We start from the raw sequence: 23,231 nt of genomic DNA, 5'->3' as shown, positions 1-23,231 counted from the left end.
TGCCAAATTTCCTTCTAAAAGAATTCTGCCAATTTACAGCTTCCACGACACGCTGGCTCTGGGTAGTACCAGTTTTCTTGCTGTATGTCTTGAATGAATGACTTAACATCTTAGAACTTTCATTTTTCATTAGGAAAGCAGGGCTAATTATTCTACCCTCATAGGATTGTTGTGAAGAAGAAATGGAATTGTTAGCTCCAGTCTTCTGATTCCTACCCAAGGACATGCTTCAGTCATTAGCTAGTGATTTGACCTCAGTCCTCCTCCAAGCTTTTGAATTGTGTTCCCTTGCACTAGTTGTCCTGAGCTGCTCAGTCCCTTAGCGGTAAATTAAAGAGTGTACACGCGTGCATAGTAGTCAAAACTCTGAAAAGGAGTGGGCATTTCAAGACCCAGTGAGTCCAAGATAGAGGAAAAGAGCAAATAAAACTCATTTATAACAATAAATAAAAGTCAGAAATACGACATAAGAACACCAGTGGAATATTCCACTGACTGTGTTTTGGAGACTTGTATTTCCGGCTTGGTTACATGAATTCTTGCAAGATTCTTTCCATTACTTGAACCACTCGAAAGAACGGATGAAATACATTCTGTCCCTCCAGTTCCAGAGGGTTTATTTTTCAGCTCTCAATTTACCTCTGTTGATACTACTTTTTAATTCCACTCTTGAGTACTCAAATAGATTGCTTTACTTGATATTTATTCATTAGATACTGCGAGAATATTACCAAGAATTCTGATTTTTAACAATTTATTTCTAAATCAGTTAAGTAATTGTAGCTGTCCTCTTACATATTCTCTCCCCAGCAGCTCAGCTCATTCTGCTGTTATTATTAGAGTTTTAGTCCTGAGAAATGTAGCCTTTGCAGTGAAAACATTTTAGTGAAAATGAGTATTCTGTGAGTGACATGGTTTTTGTTCCTTCTCCTGAGTTTAAATCAGTGCCTTTATCTTGCCTGTGAGACTTAGGAATCCAAAATCCCTCAGTGGCTCATTTGAATTCATTGGAGTTGTATTAGACTGATCAGTGGTGAAGCTTTCAGGAATCCCTTAAGTCAGCCAGCTGAAAAGCTGGGACTTTGCCTTCTGTTAAACTAGACATAACCTGGAAAGTTAAGCTCTTACTTGAAATGACAGAAAGTGGGTTCCTGAGCCCTCGATGTGTTTGGTGTCATTGAGTAGTAATCAGTCGTCGTATCTCAGCACAGTGCAGTGAGGAGCGAACGAGCCAGGGATCAGGAAATCTGGGTTCTGGGCCTGCCTTGGCCACATTCCGGTGGCCACACTGCTTGGACTAGTTGCTCTGAATGCCGCTGTCACTTTGTGTAAAATCAGGGATTGGACTAGGAGGTCATTTTCAATTCTGACATTGTATGTTTTTTTCAGCTCTCCCCTCTTTTCCTACAAGGTGTAAATACCAAGATTTTTAAAATTTATCTGACAAATAGTCTTTAAGCCTGCACAAAAATTCAGGAGTTTAAGCTAAGTACAGATCCAAGAGTGTCAGAGATAATTCATGTAACAAGTAGATAGTCGAGTGCTAGGGTGGCAGTAAAATATTTAAAAATAAGAAGTATACTTTTACTAAATACTTGTTAGGCAGAGGGGGTGGTAAGCATGTGGTAAGGTTGTTACAATTTCATTTAAAATCCTATTCATGTGAGCTAACTAAATGGCATATTACAAAGATGTATGGGTATCGTCGGTGCCTTCAGAATATTAGTGGCCAATAATAGATACGTTGGCTTATTTTTAATCCATGCTGTCTGTAAACACAGACTGTTCTGGAAACTGGAGAAAGCCAGATATGATAATAATAGTAGCTAATACAATTGAGTGTTTCCCATGAGTCAAGCACTGCATTGTTTTATGAATATTCAGTTCTCCCAACAGCCCTCTTAAAGGGAGACTGTTGTTATTCCCACTTTTCCTTTTTACAGATGAGGAAATGCAGGCACAGAGAGATTACATTACTGGCACAGGGTCATCAGCCAGTAAGTGGCAGAGCTGGAATTTCAGGTGGTCTGACTTCAGAGCCGACCCTCTAATCTGTCGTTATCTTTCACCCCTTGGCATGGAGGACAGGACCCTTTCCCCAAAAAAGCTTGGGTGAGGAGACAAAACAAATGCATAACTTGTCTCTGTCAGCACTGGGTATACATATGACTCTGAAGTTGACACTTGAAAGTGCCCTTGTCTCCATAACACTTAACTGTGATACTTGCTTTCCTATTGCTCTGCTACTCTCATACTCAACGGTATCCTTAGAGATTCGGGAGCCATGTTCTCCCCACCGTTCTGGGTAGAATTTCCAACCAACCTGTTACTTTCTGAGCCTGTTCTTGCTCTCTGTTGTGCTAAATTCAAAGACAAAGACAATGAGAAAATAGTGCACCATATGTCTACATGTCCCTCATATAAACCTAAGGAAGGCACAGAATTGAAAACTGAAGCAGCTCTGCACGGGCTGCATTGAAATACCAGAAAAATAGGGGCTGCATCTGCAGATTGTACATTTGAGGCACAAATCTTTTGTGGATCAAGTCTGTTGTAGGATGGAGCTTGGATACAGCTAGGCTTTTTGTGCTGAATTGAGGCTCTTAATTTGACCAGCAAAGCCGGGGAAATGTCATTCAGGCATCTCAGATCGCGTTAATACAGAATTCTGGGTAAAGCAGCTTGAATTGCAAAGGTAATTTCATTTCTTAAAAGCTACATCTGATAGTTGAACTTCAGTTTTGAGCCTAAGTCCTGCAGCATGCTAATTAAATGCTCTTGGAGCTGTTTCTGTAATCATCTTTCTCCCCTCTGCCGGGTAGCTTCTTATTCTGTCTCCCTGTTGTACTGTAGAATGTCATCTCTTGCTGATGGACCTCTTTGGTTGTTATGCCCACTTTTTGTGGGACTCGAGGCTGAGCCCCAGGAAGGTGATGGGGATGAGGCTGGGATGTCTTTCCATTAGAGACAGGGGCTTGATGTCTCACGGACCCCTGTTTGCTGGAGCGCTATTTCTGTGTCACTTTCCATTTTTTTTTCTAATTCCTTTTACTGCCTGGGATTTGACCCCTTTTATTCCTTGTCCAGCATTCTTCCGTAGATTCTAGCTAAACTGTTTTTCTATTTTTCTCTGAATTTCCTTAGTAAAGGAAAATGGTGGCTTTTTGAATTAATTAACTCCTTTCATATTGACATCTAGTGTAAGAATTTAAAGGCTATAATTAAAATTTTTCTTCCTCAGTGGCCTTTGGTAGGGATGTAGGTTTTGTTACTTTAAAAGACATTAACATTTGTTAAAGCCTACCAACTTTTCTATTCTCTGCCCTTCTTGATATGTTTGAAATATTTCATAATTAAAAAACCCCCAAAATCCTGCCGCACTCCTCCCAAAAGACTTTAAACAAAATTTAAAGCAATGTATTTAAAATGTTTTTGAGTAAGTGCTACTTACTTATATTTATATTTCCAGGAAAGCCAGTTACATTCTTTTGCCCTCCGTCTCTTTGAAACCAGCAGACTATCCTGTGCTGATCAGCTGTGTGACCTTGGGCAAGCCATCTGACTTTCTGAGTCTCACTTTCCTCATCTGTAAAATGAGGGCAATACTGGAAGCTACTTCATAGAGTAGTGGGAAGAGTAACGGAGTTACATGTATAAAATGCTTTGGTTAGGACTTGGCACACAGTCAGTGATCAGTTGTTGTTACTTAAAAAGAAAAATGCAAGGAAGTTATAAGCCCAAACTTATTTTTCCTGCTATGACATTATAGACAAATATGGTTATAATAAGCCTGCCTTTGGGGTCAAGCCAACCTTAGTTTAAATCTCGGTGCCCTCCCTCATAAAGTCTGTACAAATTTAATCTCTGTCTGGGTGAAATGTGAGTAATAGTACCTACCTTATGAGTGTGAGAATTAAAGGAAATACTGTAAAGTGCTTAAAATACCTTGCACACTATAAATACATAAATGATAATTATCTCTCCATTATAACTCAAATTGGCATATTTACTTCTAGTCTTTCATATGCAGATTTTAAACAGCCATAACTACAGTATAAGTACAATTTCATGTCTTGCTTTTTTTTGAAGTAACATTTTATTACAAATGACTTTCACAATAATTACATAAACTTCAAAGCTGTCATTTTAATGACTGCATAATATTTCATTAAGTAGCTATATAATAATTGATTTGACCGTTTCTTTAGTATTGTGTGTTGGAGTTATTGCCAAGTTTTCCCATTATAATTGAGACCATCTGAAGCATCTTTATGCATAAAGTCTTTCATATTTTGTATTATTACTTTAGAAAAGGTTCCCTGAAGTGCTCTTCTCAGTACGTGATTGTTTTCATGATGCTTTGAATGTATTTTTTGTCTCCCTCACTGAACCACAGGCTTCTGTTTCTCCTCAGTACCTAGCACATAGTGCTCAATACATACTTACTGAATCAGTGAACAGATGTACATATTATTGTATTATTTTCCAAACGTGGTGAGACTTCTTTATGTTTTCATTTTATTACCTTAAAAATAGTCTTAAAAGTGGAGAAACATTTTATCCATTGGGGTCATAGGAAAGGGAACAATAAGAGGTAATCTTTATTGGACACTTTCTATGCCCTAGGTAACATCCTCAGTATATCGCATGCTTTACCTCCTCCAGTTTGCGCAGCAATTGTCTGGGTAGGTACTGTTATCTCCATTTTATAACTGAGGAGGCACAGAGAGGTGAGTTGCTTTGCCTAAGATCACACAGGAGGGGAGTGGTAGAACCGCGATTCAAACGCTTAGTCTGAGCACTCGATGACGAAGGCTGCATATCACCCCACCCCACCCCAGTTTTACTTTTCCAGCAGCTCACCCTTTATACTTCAGACATTCTCACAAATTATTTCCCAGGGGTCCTGAATTTGTTGGTCAAATTCCAAACAAGTTATGAATCCAGGTTGTCCCTCAGCCTCGAGGATTGTGCGTCAATCTCAGAACAACAGTCAGAATTGCTTACCTTGCTTGTTATTTAAAAGGAATTCCACCTTTGCAGTTCTCCAGGTGAAAGATATGTGAATGTACACAGGGTGCCAAAAAAAAAATGTGTACACATTTTAAGAAAGGAAAACTGTATTAAAATTGTAATACTCAATATATACCGATAACAAAAGATACATACAAGTCACGTCTGACTTCTGCAGTTACAAGAGGTGCTTAGAGTGGGTTACCATCAACTTCCAGACACTTCTGATTACGGCGAACTACTGCTTGAGCAACGCTGACCAAAGTGTCCACTTGTACACATTTTTTGGGCACCCCCAGTATTTTTTATAAGCCTTGGATTTTTTAATTGAAGGGAAGAATTTTATTAGATTGTTTAACCTTCAGGACAGCTGGTAGATTCAGAATATTGTCTGTGAGTGTCAGTAATCCATGGAAAACTATCTGGGACCAAACAATACAAAGGCTGTGATCTCAGGCATTAACCAGTGAGATGCTCCCCATTTAGTCAGCAACTGAAATGGTAGAGCAACTTTTAAAAAAGTATCAGGTATGTTATTAGGTCCATTTCTTCCATCTCTCTGAGAGATAATAGAAAATATGTATGATGGTTTCTGCCCCGATTTCTGACACAGAGCTCCTAAAGCCCTTGTCATTTCCTGAGTGATAAGAGCGCTAGGAGCATCTTTTGTTGTGATGAGGTGACTCTGGGTGGGCCCTGGATGGAAGCCAAGACCAAGCCTTGATTAGAAGCTTGGAATTTTCAGCCCCAACCCTCATCCTCCAGAGAGGGGAGAGGGGCTGGAAATGGAGTTCATATTTCATCATGCCTGTGTAACGAAGCCTCCATGGAAGTCCACTAGTATGGGGTTTGGAGAGCTTCCGGGTGGGTAAAGACATCCACATGGGGATGGTGACACACCCCAACTCCACCGGGACAGAAGCTCCTATGCATTGGACCCTCCCAGACCTCGTCCTGTGTATCTCGTTATCTGGCTGCTCATCTGTATCCATTATCATACCCTTTAATAAACTGGTAAACACAGGTCAGTGTTTCTCTGAGTTCTGTGAGCTGCTCTAGCAAATTAATTGGACACCAGGAGGGGGCTCTTGACTTCACGTGGTATCAACAGAAAATGAAATGCATTTGGAGATGTGGAGAGGTGCTTGTATTCTTAAGGCAATTTCAAGAGCCACTAGTGATTCGGTCTCACCCTGCCTCCCCTAAATTTTTAACCTTAAAACCACGCTGATGTAGATGGGAATAACTTTGGGATGGCAGGAAGGACTATGCTTCGGGTGACGCCATTCTTTGATAATTTGAGATGAGAACCCTCTAAATATACCTTTTTTTAAAGGGAGGTGGTATACTGAGGGCCCAGAGTCACAGAAACCTGGGTGTGAATCTGGATTTTGCACTTACTAGCTGGGTGCTTTGGGCCAAGTTTCTTACCCTATCTGAGTCTTCTTCTCTTCACACCACTGACTTATAGGCTGGGTGTGAGGATTAAATAAGACAAAGCATGTGAAGTGCTCAGCACAGCTTGGTAGGGGCCGCAGCCTCTTAATAATGAAGTTCTTCCCCAGACCCAGGATTCTCATTCTGTCTCTGTGGCTGGTGGACCCCTGCGACTTCGAGGAAGCTGGTTTAGCCTGCTGGGCTCTGAGTTGTCAAACAGAAGTATTAGGGACCCTTCGAGGTGATGGGAAGAACAAGTAAAATATGCTTTGTGCACTAGGAACGAGCGCAAGGCGAGCCCCTGCAGACATTTCCTTTAGGTTACCGATCGCCAGCTGAGTGGAGGAGGCCTTGCTGCGGGAGTCCCCTTGTGAGAGGCCACGCACCAGGTCTGGGTCCGTCAGGAAATCAGTAGCCCCTTTTCAGGCCACAGGGAGAACGGGAAGTAAGAGTTAGATCAAGTCTGCCATGTGTCACTAGCTTTCTGTGTTGCCTCACTGAGTCCTCAGAGCCATCCTTCAAGGACGTGTGCTTGTTCTTTCCCTATACCCATTTCACAGGCACAGAAACAAAGTCAGTGAGGTACATACTTATTGTGGAAAGAGTTGGAGAAATCCGCGTTTAAATTCCATTTTGGCCACTTACTAGCCATGTGACCTTGAGCAACTTACTCACCTCGCTGAGGCCCGGTTTCCTTACTCGGAAGTGATGAGAGTAAAAGTATCTTAGCTTAGAACTGTTGAGAAGATTAAATGAGATAATGTAGGTAAACTGGCATGTAGTAAGCCCATAATAAATGATCATTAACCTCAATGTTGTTGAGATTTGGTGGGATGAGTTTTTGAGTGAATAGGGCTTTGGAAAATTATATGTTGTTCAAAGAAAACACCTGTATGAAGACAGAGTAGACTAACCTTACATGTAAAGAGGATCGTTGACTTACAGAAATCAATGAATCTATGGGAAGGCGAAGGGTAGAGATAAAAGACAAAAGGAGAATTATCAGGGCATCTATTGGATTTATTTATTATCTGGATACTAGTTGGACTTACTTATTCTGTTAGTGGCAATTTAGCGACGAAATATATAAGCAAATTGCTAATCATTTTATCTCAGAATAGGGAAGAAACAAGGGGAAATTATGGCGGAGCATAAATTTGATAAATAGTAAAGCAATGGCTGATAAAGGGCATCGATATGAACATTGTTGTTTGTCTTTTTGTTCGTTAGTCAAGAGTACAGGAGTTGGTACTGCGCCCTTTTGGGGCCAGGCACTGAGACAGCCCTGTGTCAGTGTAAGAAGATTCTCTTGTAATTAGGACTGAGACAGATGGAATAAAGAGTAGAAAGCCTCCCATCCATGGAGGTTTCTAAGCAGGTGAGAGGTGATCAGTGAAATGTCACAGATGGGATATGGCACCGGGTAGGAGGCTGGCCTTGATTGGTGAACAAGCCGTATTTTGCATGAAGACTAATTCAGGAAAAATTAAATTATATATACAGGTCACACTTTAAAAAACTGAAAATGGAAGTAGACAAATTGACTCATACTGGAGGTGGGGGAATTAACCTTGTAAAACCAAAAACACCAATGACTACATGCCTTGTACCCGCTAACATGTTCACGTCCGGTCAGGGTTGATTTGAAGGTTGGCAATATGGAAATGGCTTTGTGATCATTCACTCTGATATTTGATCGCAGAACGCTTCTCTAAATCAGATGGGCCACTTTCAATCCTTTGCTGACAGTTTCCTATCTGGACTAAAGTAATAATGTACTGTCCTAAATAATGTAATGTGCTTTCCAATTTTTAGGTTTTATTATTTTGGAATATATTCTTTTCCATTACAAATTGAGATTAAACATTCGTAAGGAGAGGACGCTTTACAATGTGACGCAATGACATCTGAATTATTGTACCAGTTTAACGTTCTGCAGTTACACCTTAGGGTTCTGGGTTACTTATCAAAATAAAAATGAATCTTACTTGAGTTTATTAGCCACTGTGGGACAATTATATTGAAGTCATACATTCTATCAGGATATCCTGATTCACATATTAAGACTCATGCCATGTAGTTTGGGAGCAGGACTAAAATTTGATTTTCCAGGCTTTTTTGAACATAGTCAATAGGGAAGGGCAGAAAAGTTCTTGCTATGTATTCTACATTATAATAGGTGTTTTCACATCCACCATCTCATTTAAAACTCTCACCCCCCAGTGTTGTAATATCCTGGATCCTGGACTCTCACTCCTGATTGCTTCAAAGTCCTGCTTCTTAGTGATTGTGTGATTTTGGTCTGGATGCTGAATTTCTCTGAGCCTTGGTTCTTATCCAAAAAAACATCATAATCCTCTAAGGCAGATAGGAGGGCCAACACAGGTAAAGTATTGAGCACAGTGCTTGGCACACAGTACGAACCAATGAATTTTAAGTATTAATATTGTTCGCTGTTATCCCAGTTTCATAGATGAGGAAGTCCTGAATATAAAAGAGTTCGACAGCATCAGATTAGTAGGTGCTTTATTATGGCCAAAGATTTCCTGGAGAAGTTTTGAGTAGTCCTTCTCTTCCATTTGATGTAAAAACTCCCTCCCTCCCTAACTACCTCCTTCCACAGAGGACACCCACTGGCCAGGTTTTTCTCTATCTCATGGAGCTTACATTCTATTGGGGGGGGAGCAGTGACAGACAGTACAAAATATTTTAAAAAGCAGGATAGTTATTTATAGTGATGAATGCTACAAAGACGGTAAGACCTGGCTATGTGATCCAGACTGTGGCCTCGCTTCGGTGTTTAGGGGAGTCTCTGCGGAGGCGAATTGAGAGCTGAATATTGCCAGGAGCTAGCCAGCCAGTGGAAGATCTGGGTATGTTCCTGCCGGAGGGAACAGAGAGTGAAAAAGCAAGGAACTGAACATGTCCTACGAAGAGAAAGCAGGCCTGTGTATCTGTAGAGTGCTGAGGGGAAAAATGGAGGGAGTTGCGGTTGAGGTGGGCTGGAAGCAGCTCAAACAGAGCCTAATAGCCATGACAGAATGTATTGTAAGAGCAGTGGGGCACTACTGCAGGGTTGAAGCAAGGGAGTAACAGATCCTTATTCTGTCTTTTATTCATACCTTACGATTCTACAACAAGGAATTGAAAAGATCTGTCAGCCTTAAAAATTGGAATCAAAAAGGTGGTGAACGTTTAAAAGTAAACTTGATGCACAACTTTTTATCAAAAGGCGAGTGGTTTTATAATGCAAACAGTAGCATCCAAACTCATCCTACTTTCTAAACCCTTGGCTAACCCAGATTCTTCAGGGCCTGTTTTAAGTTCCCACCACGGCTGTCAGTTCTTTCCACATCAGACCCTCCCTTTTATCTTTTATACTTTCATTCTTTATTCTTTCCTTCTTTTGTTCTTTCATTCCCTGTGGCCGCCCTTGTTATCCTGACCTTTTCAACCCCACTTTCAAGAAGGCCAACTATTGGGCAGATTGCACTGTAATTCCCAAATTCAAATTTATCATAAGCCTGGCATTCCGACGCAGTCAGTTGCTACATCAACTTTGTCTTATAATACATCAACTTTGAGCACCTACTGTGTGCCAAATTCTGCACTAGACAATTAGGATTCAAAAGTAAGTAACTTCTGTTCCCTGCCTCTGAGCACTTTATCATCTAATGTGGTAGATTTGTAAGCTGATGATAGATTGGTTGATGGACAGACAGATTCATTCCTTTGTTCATTTACTGCTGCTTTCTATGTACCAGGCATTGTTCTTCTAGAGCAGGGGTGTCCACACGGCGGCCCGCGGGCCAACGGCGGCCCGCGATCCATTGTTAATTGGCCCGCAGCAAATTCCAAAAATATATTTAGTTTACTTAAATAAACCAGGTGAGGCAATACGTACTTCACCTCGAGTGAGTGGCCCGGCTGTTTGTGTGTTTTACCGCATATGGCCCTTGGTAAAAAACGTTGAAAAAAGTTTGGACACCCCTGTTCTAGAGGATATATCTTGAATAAGACTGACAAGGCCCCCAGCCTTATGGGGCTTACATTTTAGTGGGATTAGATGATCACTAAGAGATTTAGATGAACAACTACTTACTTACTGCGTGTTTACTAGAAGTTAGGTGCTTTGATAACCAGATTAGGCATTATTTTAACTAATTCCTAGGAGAAGCCCATATTATTATTTCCATTCGAAGAAGAGGTGGTTGAAGATTAGAAAATAAGCCAAATGCCGAAGGTTTCACAACTAGCTTGGACCTGACCCTATGTCTCTCTCAAAGTGTTACTGCATAATTACTGTGCCATCTGTGGCAATGCAGGGATGTTTTCGGTGCTGTTGTCTCTTCCAGGAAAGAGCAGAACTAAGGTGGGAGGAAAGGTGTACGTACATGGAGGGTGGAGAACGGGGTGGGTGGAAAGATGGGAAATGTAATAGTCTCATCTCTTTCCAGTCCACTTGCTCACCCTTCAGGAAGGCACCTGCCTAACTACAGGAACACTTTGTCCCACCCGCACGTCTTTTCTTAAACCTCCCTGTGCTTGCTTGGTCTTTCCCTTCATCTTGTCACACTCATGAACCAGATGTTGGGTCTGACTCAAATCCCTCCTCGTCCAGTGGCTTCTGCAAGTCCTCCCTTCTCATGAGATTAGTCTCGACTTCTCTTCTTCCATTGAACTGTTTCCTTTTAAACATGGTAGCCCTGCTCAGAGGCTGTCTTGCCTTTGAGTTATTTTGCATTCTGCTATTTCCTCCCAAGAGACCAATGACCGCTAGAGTAGAGGCTTCATGTCTTATATGCATCCTTATTGCCCCCTGCATCAGTGGTGCAGCCTCTTACACACAAGGACCTCGATACTATTGATGGTACTTACTCCAAAGCCATGACCCACAAGAAAGCATTGTTTCCAGTGGGCGTCTTGAACACCGATCTTTTACCATTGTGATAATCGAGCCGTTCTCTTTTGTTAAGAGTACCCCATAGATGTGTCTTTTGGGAACTGCTTTAGAACTTCGTAATTTTTATAAGGTCTAATATTACTCTCTTCGAGGCCTCCTAGGTACAACAGAGCTTCTTAAAGAAGCATCAGTTTGATAGCAAAGTAAATATACTGTCTGGATTTAGCTACCTTCAGTTCTAACTTACTCCGCCTCCTCTTCAGAAAAGCTTTTCATTTTCCATACTAATCAGCTCTCAGAGACTCTTAGAGTGGGGGAATTTGTGAAGTGCTTTGAGTCTGGAAGACTCGGGGGCTCCTTTGTGGGCACACATTTGGTCAGCACAGCTCTCGTGTGAAGGGAAATGAGGCTGAAAGAGCTCACTTACCTGTCTGCTGGTAAGTAGAGAAAGATAGCCTTGTAAATTCTCAGAGGGAAAAGAAATAATAAAATCAAGCTGGTTTATGGTCTGTCAGTCCAAAAAGCTTTTAAGCCACATCTATAAAGGTGGATCCACATAATGTTTGTTCTGCATTTTAGGCGTCATTGTGTTATAAGTGGTGTAAATTTAGCCCCTTTAAGCCCGATCTCCTGGGGGCTGAGTTTCGAGCGTTGGAACTTTATTTGAAAGGACTGGATTGATTGGGCTTTGATTTTGTCCCTCTTTACCAAACAGAGGTACTAAATAATGGTTTGGCCTCCCTGTTAGTTTTTTAAATGCACTTTATAGGTCTCTCTCTGCCCCCGTTCTCCGCCTTCTATCTCTAACTGTTCTGCTTAAAAAGACTTACAGTGGTATGAGAGAGGGGAAAAAACAGAAAGAAAAATCAACTGTCACGTTGTGAACATAATTGATTCAATAAATAACGTCTTTCAATTCCCAAGGCAAACCTCAAAGTCTTCACTTACGTCAATTAGTGTTCCGCTGTGTAAGTAGTGGCTTCCTAATTCAGACAGATGGGAAGAGTTCACCAGTGCTTACTTAGGTACTTCCTAAGGAAGGAGTGTGCTTTTCTGGTTTTAAAGACATGCCGTCTAGATTTATGTGCCCACTCTGCGGACAGAAGCTTGGAACAGAATTAACATGGCAGTTTTTCATCTTCCTGAAAGTAGACGGACGGCATTTAATTATTGTCCAGGGGTTTGTTGAAACAACAACAAAAATGAAACCAGGGAAGGAAATCCACTAGACTATAAGCTCGATGAGAGCAGGGACTTTGTCTTGTGTGTTCACCATTTAATCTCCAGTGCTCATAGTAGATACATAATAAATATTTGTTAGCTGGATCTGTTGATGAACGAATGAGAGCAGAAATTGGCACAGTTCTGGTCTTAGGTTAAATTTTATTCCACGGGTAGTTTCGCCCCCTCCTCCTCTTCCCCTCACCCCCAATTCTTTCAAAGGAGAGTAGCTCGAAGAGTCCAAGATTACCATCTCTTCAGACATGATTAAGGAGAGCTATTTCATCAATTCCCAGACTGGCAGAATTGGAAGGGATCTTGGAAGTGGTGTCAAGCTGCCATTTACAAATTCTAGTTCATTTACAAATGAACTAGTTGTGCTTCAGAACCACATACAGTGTGTTATAAATCTATAGATTCCAGCCCTAGCACTGGAAATTCTGACTGAGTCGGTCTGGATAAGGCTTGGGAATCTGTATTTGCTTTTGTGGGTTCTTAGTAATTCTGGTGTGCGGCTGGTTGTGGAAAACACCATCCGGTCAGCCTTGTAATCCCATAAGCTCTCAGGTCTCAGTTACTTCTTGGTGAAAGTGACAAGCCTGAAGTGCCCAGGAGAAGCACTGGCAGAGCTGTGATCAGAACCCAGGTCTCCTGATTCTGATGACAGCGTGCCTGGTCCTACAGTTTGCTGCTTGGGTTTACCCAACACTCCATGCTTCTCGGCATTCTGTCAAGATCCTTTAATTAACACTTCTTCTTTCCAAGACAGTGGCAGCATTTGTGGTGATGGCCAGCCTGAATCTGAAGGACCTTCTGAAACCTCAAGGAACTGTTACATTTTGTTCAGTGTACTTTGGTACTAAATACAGTTTATTGTCTCCTCTAGAGATGCATCCCCCTCTCATGGCTCAGATCAAACCCCAAGTAGGAAGTCCCTTCCCTTCTCTTAAGGGCCCACTCAGTGTTTCCCAGCCCCACCTGATCCTGAGAATCATCTGGATGCTTATTACTTGAGTCCCATTAAATCAAAGTCTTCCTGTGAGGGACGTGGGAACCTGCATTTTAATTATTATAATTATGAACTAGGGTCTTAAGGAAGCCAAAGCTGAATCCGGGGGCATGGGACACATGGACTCTCTAACCTATTCTTCAGTCCCTGAGAACTTCAGAACCATGTGTCCCAGGCCCCCGGATCCAGCTTTGACTTCCTTAAGACCCTACTGCATAATTATTATACCTCATAACCCTGTCTTTCCATCTTAAGGTTTATCCTCTGGTCTTCAAAACTTGCCCTTGAAGGAGGAAAGAGGGAATATCTGCTTTCCTTTTTGCTCCAGGGTAAGAGTTGACTGGCCAAGGTAGGTGGGTAGACAGCTTGAAATGTACACTAGTGGAGTGAGCATTGCAAGATGGTTAAGGGGGTGGCCCCAGAAACCAGAATAGCATGCCTCTGTTCTTTCCCTGGACTCATTACTTAATAGCTGTATAACTTTGGGCAAATTACTTAAACCTTTTTGAGTTGCTGTTTCCTCATCAGTAAGATGGGGATAAGAATAGTACATGTTCCGGGTTTTATGTGTATTAAACAAGGTATCAAGTTGGCTGTGGGGACACACTCAGATGGAGATCTGCGAGCAGAGGGTGATTGGAGAGGACACTCAGGAACACCCCTTGTGAGGGAGTGAGGAAAGCAAGATTAGGCGGCAGGTGACGTTGAACTGTGACATAGTTGTGATGAAGGTCTCCGCTGATCCCTTGGGGAGCTGGAGATGGGATGCGCCTCAGAGTTACCTCGAATTGAGGGAAGGGGGCCAGGCCTTCAGACCCCCGTATCCACCAATCATTGGATGTGGATGACACGTGGAGAGGGGACATAGCCTCAGGTAAGGCAGCTCCCTTTGGCTGAGGGTGGCTGTCTGCTGTCAGCAGCCCACAGTGCTGGCAGATGGCTGGAAGGAGTGCCTGAGACAGTGCACCCAGCACCCACTACCCAGGATAAGGCACATCAAACCTTAGCAGTGAATGTAGCACATCTGTAAGTGTTCAATACACATTAACTATGGCCATTATTATTCCAGCTCTGGCAATGCCACTTAGTAGCTGGGCCACTTTCAAGAAGTTCGTCAAATTCTCTCGGGCTGTTTCCTTATGTTTAAAATGAAGACCCTAAACTCTGCCTTATTTCCCTGAGTAGTTCTGAGCACACGTGGAGATAACGTATGTGAAATCGATGAGTAGACTATTATAAAAATGTAAGGTGTGACTATGAGCCTGCTTCTCTGAAATGAATATATGGCCATGACTTGAATTCCTTGAAGGGGAAGGGTTGTGATAAATGTAAAGGTGCTTGTCCATGAAATACGGCATTTTGATTTTTGTTTCTTCTCTCAATAGGGAATTAGAATAATGGAGATGCTGCTAAAGGAACAGTGTGGTGCCCCCTCGGCCGAATAAAGAAGCAGCAGTGAGTACCAAAAGCCAAATCAGAATTAGTTACTCAGGCCGTGCTTTTATGCTTATCAGCTTGGTGTTATACATCTGCCTCCCTGGGCTTTCATGCTACGCATTTCCCAGTTATGTGCACAGGGGACTGCCTCACAGGTGTTTCCTTATCTGTTCTGTAGCTTTATTTACTTGGTTCTTTGATTTTTTTTTTCCAGAGCAGTTTCATACTACGTGCTGGGTTACAACTTCATTCAAATGGTTTAAACTGCTCAGCACAATCCAACATGATTGCAACTCTCAAGGCGGCATAGATTTGCGGAGATTGCAGCTCGGGAATCACTGGAGCTTAATTTTATTGTTCTGTGAACAATGAAAGGAGGGGTTTAAAGCTACATTTGGAGCAGGGAGGAAAACCAGAATGGGGCCTGTTGATTGGCCAGTGAAAGAAATGTATTTTATCCGTCATAATGTAGTCCCATTGATTAAGAATGGCTGCCTGAAATGCTGTTGAGAAGGATTCTGAGGCCTTAAAATAATTCTCAGGCTCTGGGTAAGAGTGCCGTCATTGATTAGCAATGTCTGCCATGAGCACAGGATGGAAGAAAGAGCAATTGTGCAGGAGCACATGCCACTTCTAGTTTAGGGAACGTGATGCGAGGTTAACAGATAGCAGGGGATTTCAGACTTACATAAAGGTTTTTCTTTAAGTTTTTATTGTCTACATCAAGCATGGTCTTTATAGTGGAAAGGGTACAAGCACAAAGTTATTTAAGAGAGAATCAAAGCCTAAAATAAATGAGTACAGTGGGTTTACATCTTGTAAAATTTATTGGACTTAGATTGTTAACATCTGAGGGAAGGTAAGACCTTCAAGTAGAGCAAACACTGTTTTGGGTAATTCAGAATGACCTCAAATTTCCTCTTATTGGCTTAAAACTATAGTACACAGGGTTCTGTACAAGCAACCTGGTACTCTAATTGTGATATACAGTAAACTATGAGAACAATTAACCCAAGAAGAAGCAAAAGGAACATTTATATGCAAATATCTCAATGTTCAAAGCATGCTGGTCATGCCTCTGAATGAGAATTTGAGAATTATAAAGTGTTTCTGCTTGTTTGCGGGTTAGACTCCACTCTAATTAATGTTAAGCCTCTGTGTACTTTACACATAATAATAGATTTATTTATTACTGCAAAGGGGAAACAAGATAATTTCATTTAGCGCAGCCACTGTGCATGGCAGGTGCTCAAAAATGTTGGAATGGAATCTAAACATTGTGTGCTCCTATAATCTACTCTGTGCTTTGAAAAGTTACAGAGAAGAATTTGGCCAGATCTCCCTGTCTTTTCAGGCTGGTATTTTTTTGAAGCTCACTAAGCACCTCCAATGTTTGTGTACTTGGGCACAGAGTTCGTCTTACCCTGAAGAGTGGGATCTAAAGTCAGCTCTGCATTTAACAGGAAAACAAGGGGAGGGGGCGGCCGGTTAGCTCAGTGGGTTAGAGTGCAGTGCTCGCAACAACAAGGTTGCCGGTTTGATCCCCTCGTGGGCCAGTGTGAGCTGCACCCTCCACAACTAGATTGGAACAACTATGTGACTTAGAGCTGATGGGTCCTGGAAAAACACACTTAAATAAATAAGTTTGGAAAAAAAATAAAAATAAACAAGGGTGGCTGATGAAATATGGTCACAAATTCTTTTAAATACAAAGGAAACGAGGGGACACCGCTGACATGGGGAAAGTATATATTGGTTTTTAAACTTTAAGCTAGTGATTTTGAAGCGGTAGTGCGTGTCAGAATCACCTGGAGGATTTCTAAAACACAGTGGTGGGTCCCCACCCCCAGAGTTTCTGATTCAGTAGGTCCAGGTGGACCCTGAGAATTTGTGTTTCGAATCGTTTCCCAGGTGGTGCTGCTGCTGGTTCAGGCACTGCACTTTGCGAACCATGGCTTTAAGTGAGTTCTCATCTCTGAGTGGAGACAGGTTAAATGCAGGGGCACTGAGAAAGCTACTACCTGGGATTTGGCATTGTTGTCATGTATTCTGTTGACTTTCGATTAATCAGAGGAATGATTTTGTGTGGCTTTCTCCTGACGTGAGCGTCTCAGCCTCTTCTTGCTTGCCTTTTGTTGCTGCTTGAATGTGGACAGGCTCCACACTGCAGCAAAGACAACTGACAAGAAAAAACTGAGGGATTAAGAAGTACGAATTGGTAGTTACAGTGTAGTCCCGGGCGTGTAAAGTACAGCGCAGAGAACATGGCCAATAATGTTGCAACAACTATGTATAGAGCCAGGTGGGTACTAGATGAATCAGAGGGATCACTGCATGCATTATATAAAGGGCGAACCCCTATGCTGTACACTTTAAAATAATATTGCATGTCATTTGTAACTGAAAAAAGATAGATAATGTAAAAAAAGAAAAGGAGATGAGACTCACATCGACTTGTGTTTTAACTCAGCAAGTTGTGTTTTTGATTTAAGTGTTGCTAGTGAAAATGAGGAAATTAAACAAATATTACTCATTGTCTTCAATTACCCATGTTCTTGTTCTGTTTGTTTGTTTGTTTGTTTTGAGAGCTAAGCCATGAACTCCGGGCTTTGTGCTGTTTCTAAAAACCAACTTATTCTCCTCTCTTAAGTGAAGTGGTTGAGGTCTGGATACTACCAGAAATTCAGTGCAGGACAGTTGCATTTAATGCAACCGAGTTCCTGAAAGATTTACATTCAAACTCATAGCGTGTGAGCAGTTTTCTCAGAGGAACGAATGTAAAGTAAGGGGTATGTATTCTGACCACAGAACTCTACAGTTACTACAAATTAGATAGAGGCTATTGCTGAAGCTTTACGCTTTTTTCAAAATCAGCTTCATTGAAATATTATCTGTGTCATTAAATTGATCAGTTTTAAGCACACAGTTTGGTGAGTTTTGACAGGTATATACAGCTATGTAAGCGTCACCAAAAACATGATACAGAACATTTTGAGGCTTTGTGTTGCTGCAGTGTTGTTGCTAGTTTATTGCTTCCCATGTTTATCCCATTTTCTTGTCTATTTTTACAAAGTTTTTGCAAGCTTGAAGTGTAGACGTTTTAATGGAACTTTTCATTTTCTCAAAATTAGCTCTGTGAAAAATAGGAGAATAGTTTTAAGGGGGAGAACTGCTGTTTTTATGAGCTGTAACACGCTATATTCAAAGAAAGGGGTGGGGGAATTACCTTTATAGCTATGGAGCAGGGATCGGCCAACTATAGCCTGCAGGCCAAATCCAGCCGGCTGTCTGCTTTTGTAAATAAACTTACTGGAAGGCAGTTATGCTCCTGGCTGTGTTCTAGTTACAACGGCAGAGTGAATAGTGGTGATGGATATCTTACCGACTACAAAGCCTAAGATATTTACTATCCGATTCTTTAAGAAAAAGTTTTCTGTCCTGGGTTAGAGCGTGCCCCCTCCTAAATTAACATCAGGGCGCCTTGTGGTGATGGTTTGGCCTTTTTTATCTAGCATTTGATCACATCGTACCTCTCTATTCCAACGTTAATAGTGTGACAGTTTATTTTCTCTGCAGTAGCTCTAATATCACCGCGTGGATGATGCTATAGTTTAAGGCATACAGAAGCCTTGAAATGATCACAACAATGAAGATAAAATACTGGCAGCAATGATCATTCAAATTGCTCATAAAGTTCCAACACACGTGCATAATAGAGTGGAAATGCAGGCATTTTGTGTGGCAGATCCCATTATCACTGGGTTGTGGCCATAGTGCAGATGCTGGCAACAATGTCCTCCGTTTGCCAGCTTTGGACTTCTGCAATTCTTACTTTAAAAAACAACAGCAACAACATTCTGTGGGGTTCCCACAAATGCGTGTAGGAGACGTTATTTAATATTCCTATAACATGGCCCATTTCAAATGTGCATAATTTAAACCCCCACAGACTGTGACCACGTTGTGTATGGTACCTAGCCCTAAAGATATGCCCCAGAACCCTCTGTCTGGCCTGTATATCCAAGTGGGCATTTGACAGTTAGAAAGCTTAGAAGGTGATTCTGTCGTGAGCCAAACCGGAGGTGCATAAGTCTCACTAACCAATGTGCTTGTGGTGCTGCTGCTGACATGTCCATTGGTTAGATTTCCTGTCATTTTTGAGTAGGACAAATAGCCCTCGCATGTGTTTGTTCTTGCTGCCGGCAGCTGGGAGACAGGGCTTGGTGAGGTTGGCAAACATAGCAGAGGTCTTTCACATAGAAATGATTAAGACCTCAGTTTCAGCTCTTTCTTAACTCTCCTTTGAACCAGCTCCTTTAGGTAGCTGGACTTAATAAAATGAGGTGCTTGCTTTGTTCAAAGATCATTAGGACGCAGAGATACTGTTTCTTCAAGAATTATCCATAGCCATAGAACTCAAGTGGCCCTTAAGAGTTGTTGCAGCAAAGTCGACAAACGAGTATTGATTGGTGAGACATGTTTATGAGGTGATAAAGCCTGTCTGCTTTCTCTTGCAGGGGAGCTGGGTTGTGTCCACTTTCGCTCGAGAGTCACTTCTCGGACACAACACATCAAAGACACTGTTTTCAAAATACAGGTTTAAAGCTGCAGTGTCGGCAGCTTAAAGAAGAGGAGACCCTCCTGCCAGGACGTGGAATGATACACTCCCCTGGGAGCCAGCCTCAAATAGCGGCACTCATGGAGCTGAAACTTTTCTAGCTGGATTTTTTTATGACACAGTCTCTTTACGATTATACACTTAAAGGGGAAACCGAGAGCAGGCGATGTCGCCTGTCTTCAGGGCATCCTGCTGGTTGTCTGGTGTCCGGGCAGCCGAGGACAGGCCTGGAGAGTGGTGCTCGTGCCCCTATGTTATCTGCGTCATTGCCTGGAGGATTCATGAGAGGATTCTGGGACAAAGACAGGAGTGGAACCCGATACCTGATTAGCCGGTAGCCTGGAACGGACAGGAATGTTCCAGACCTGAGTTGAAGCTAAGCCACATTTATAATAATTTTTAAGCTTCTCAGAAATCAGGAGCATTTGCTTTCCACCCATAAGTACTACATCACTGCCATCAGTATAGCGTTCATAATGTAATGCGTGGACTGTGGTTTGACCTGTGAAAAATTATGGGATGGAGAGGAGGAAGGCGCGTTATAGTCTTGGCTCCTGCTAAGTTGTTCTGAGATGCGCAGCAGACCCTAACCTCTCTGTTTTTCACTGGGCAAGTGAGGGTAATCGGGTACAGATTTTTCTACCTGTGGGTTGTGATGATTAAAACAAGGTAATTTAGCGTGAAAAGCCCAGGTTTGAGAATCAAACAGACTTGGGATTGAATCTAAGCATTGCCACCCACAGCACACTAGTACATAATTTTGCATCTTTCTGAAATTCATTTTTTAAAATTTGTAAAACGGGGTGGTAGAATTAACTGTGCAGTCGTTGGACCGATTTTGGAATATATATATATATCTTTCCTAGCATTCCTGGTGCCTAGTAGAAGTCCAGTAAATAGGAGCCATTATTATCATGTGAAACCATTTTGAAAATGTGCTTTTCAAATGTAATGTAAGGTGGTATTACTGTTTGAAAATTAGATGACAGTAGTTTACATTTCCCATGATCGGAAGCCAAAATATAAATGTGCGTGACCTAACAGAAAGCTTGAAGAGAGGCAATAATTTGGAATTCATCTTAAGATAAAAATTGGGCCATTGCTGGAAAGTCTTGGGGACATTTTTTCTTTTCTTTTTTTTTTTTTTTTAATATTTGAAAGACTTTCCACTTAGTGTATTGATGAATTTCAAAGCAATTGTATTTTTTTTAAAAATACAAGTCTGCTACTGTGAGCCTCTTCTTAGTGTATTTGAGCTACTTGCATTGCCTGAGTTTTGTGTCTTGGGATAATTTTTCCTTATTTCCTTAGTGTTTCATTCTTCACTTGTGTTGAAGGGAAAAAATAATGGTAGAAACCAGAACACACTTTGCCCTCCTTTTCCAATTTGTAAATGGCATTTTGTAGGATTTTGGAATAATAGCCCACTTCCCAAAATAAGAGACGATGTGATTTATCACGGGGGTGACAGGCAAGAAATTTGTATTTGGAGGTTGACATTGGAATAAACTTAATTCTTCATACTCAACAACTTGCCTCTGCTGAAGGCAGGAGAATTCTCGGTCTTGGCTGAGGTCCATTAGATCCACATGGGGAGCTTTGTGCAATCCGGATGCCCAGGTTACGTCCCAGACCAATAAATCAGAATCTCTGGGGGGAACCCAGGCATCAGTAGTTTTAAAGGGGCCTAGGTGATTCCCATGGGTAGTTAAAGATGACAACACTACCATGAATTCTAGGTGATTTGAAGACATTATCTGATTTCTTTCTTAATACTTCTGAGGTAGGAAAGGATCTTTGTAGTATGAGTTTTTGTGAGAAAGAAAAATAGTGAAGCTCGGAGAGGCTGGATTTTTGCCTTAATTCCTTGAAGCTGGGGTGGCTGATGCAAATGCCTGTGGGGGTCCGGCAGGTGATCTGATGGGTGAAGCAGGCTGGTGACCACTGGGCAGATCCTGGGAGCGCGTGTGCTTGGCGAAAGGTGGACAGCTGCTGCCTGGATCCAGCACGGTGTTGCCATGTGGCTGGTTTTTCTTCTAGTTCTTCCAACTTCCAATTTTTCAGGAAAAGAGAGAATTTAAAAAGAAAAGAAATCTCCCAGTTTTTGCATGTTGGCAATAAGTTCAAAATTGTTTAAAACATTGTTTGCCAGTAGTTTTCAGTGTCTGCCTCAGGAGTGTTAAGGACCAGCCTGAGTAGCCTCCCAGCTAATATTTAATAGATTGCATTTTCGTAAACCGGACGTAAGCCGCATTCTGCCTCTCCTCCAGTACTGCTTTTGAATGTATTTTCCTCCCATTTCCACATAATTCTCTGGACTTGCATCAGACACTTTCCTTCCCTCCCTTTTTCTCCTGCAGGCATCCGTTGCTTCTGGCTTCTTATCTATGGCTGAAAAATCTTCTGCTCTTTTAAAAATTAATTAGGGCTTGTTAGAGTTCATTTTTATTATGTGTCAGAATCCTTTCCCCGTGGTAAAACATTTAGAAGCCCACATTTAAATTTTATTTTTTATCTGTAGTCCAGTGTAAGAAATGTCAGAACCAGGAGTGTAGCCTCATTGGGCAGATTAGGAACAAGGCTGGGCCAGGGTTGATACACAGACCTGGTCAGCCTCCTCCTGACTGGGTTTCGGAGCCCACCTTTCAAGGTGATGATTCACCACAGTGAGTCCTAGACTTCCACTGGGACCAGAAATCTGCTGGTGTTTCTGCTTCATGACCTTTCAGTCGGCACCTGGCGATCTGCATTTTGAAATAAGTTTACCAGGAGATTCAGTTGTGCTGTTTCACAGACACATATTCTGAGAAACACCGATTTAGCGGAGCTGTTTTTGGGCTCCTTAGCCTCTATCACTTATGAAGGTTTTGCAGTCAGCTGGGCCTGTTGATCAATACAGTTGATCACTCAGAACACAATATAAAGTTCTTACGCAGAGAGAAGCTGACTTAAGCTATCCCTACACAATCGAGGTGCTTTGGCCACGAAGGGGCTTTTATGGTTTCAGTCATATGTGGATTAAAACAAAAAGGTGCTGTATTTTTTATATAAATTGCTTTGTGCATTTGTTTCAGTAGTCTGCTTGTAGTAATATCTCATTTATCAGACATTATGCGGTACATGAATGGTGTGGACAACCACAAGGCTATTCCTTTCAGTTGCACACCTTTTTTGCTTTATTTCAATCATTTATATGGAACGCTTTTTTAATTTACTGTATACTTTCCTGCCCTTGTAAACCAGAATCTGCTGAAGGTAATGAAGTCTTTTCAGGGTTATTATTTATGTTTTGAATTCTTTCAGGTCCTGTTTAGATTTATTAAAGCTCCTATATGAATGACCCCCAAAGGCTCTGTTCTTTGAGGGGCCATTTGCAGTGGTCTTTATAGTTTTCCTTTTCCCTCACAGTTATCTGTTGTTCCTCTCTGCCAACACTCTAGGAACTTCCCTCTCATTTGCTGTATGGAGCCGGGAAATCATGTAATTGTATACTGTATGTCAAGGAATAGTAAACAGAATTCGAGTGAGGCTTTGAGGGGCTTTTCCAGCAGTTAAATGAATAAATGTTGCCACATTGACTTTGTGACATTATT

At 41.7% G+C, this 23,231-nt stretch overlaps 1 protein-coding gene across 2 annotated transcripts in view; it reads left to right on the top strand.

The window, feature by feature from the left end:
• Nucleotides 1-21,789, top strand: part of PRELID2 (PRELI domain containing 2) — a 58,018-nt gene extending 36,229 nt beyond the window's left edge. The window contains exons 6-7 of one of the 2 annotated variants that reach the window (XR_004422000.1): nt 13,839-13,932; nt 14,969-15,032. Coding sequence is in view for 1 of the 2 variants with exons in the window: in XM_033096820.1 (XP_032952711.1) it covers nt 14,969-15,028 (60 nt within the window). In the remaining variant the exon portion in view is untranslated. Of the gene's footprint in view, nt 1-13,838; nt 13,933-14,968; nt 15,039-19,537 lie in introns of those variants that run through there. The other variant, XM_033096820.1, reaches the window with a different exon arrangement.
• Nucleotides 21,790-23,231: the final 1,442 nt, after the last annotated feature.

This window comes from Rhinolophus ferrumequinum, chromosome 24 (genome assembly GCF_004115265.2).
Source record: "Rhinolophus ferrumequinum isolate MPI-CBG mRhiFer1 chromosome 24, mRhiFer1_v1.p, whole genome shotgun sequence".
NCBI lineage: Eukaryota > Metazoa > Chordata > Mammalia > Chiroptera > Rhinolophidae > Rhinolophus > Rhinolophus ferrumequinum.
This window is presented reverse-complemented; position numbering and strand designations above follow the sequence as displayed.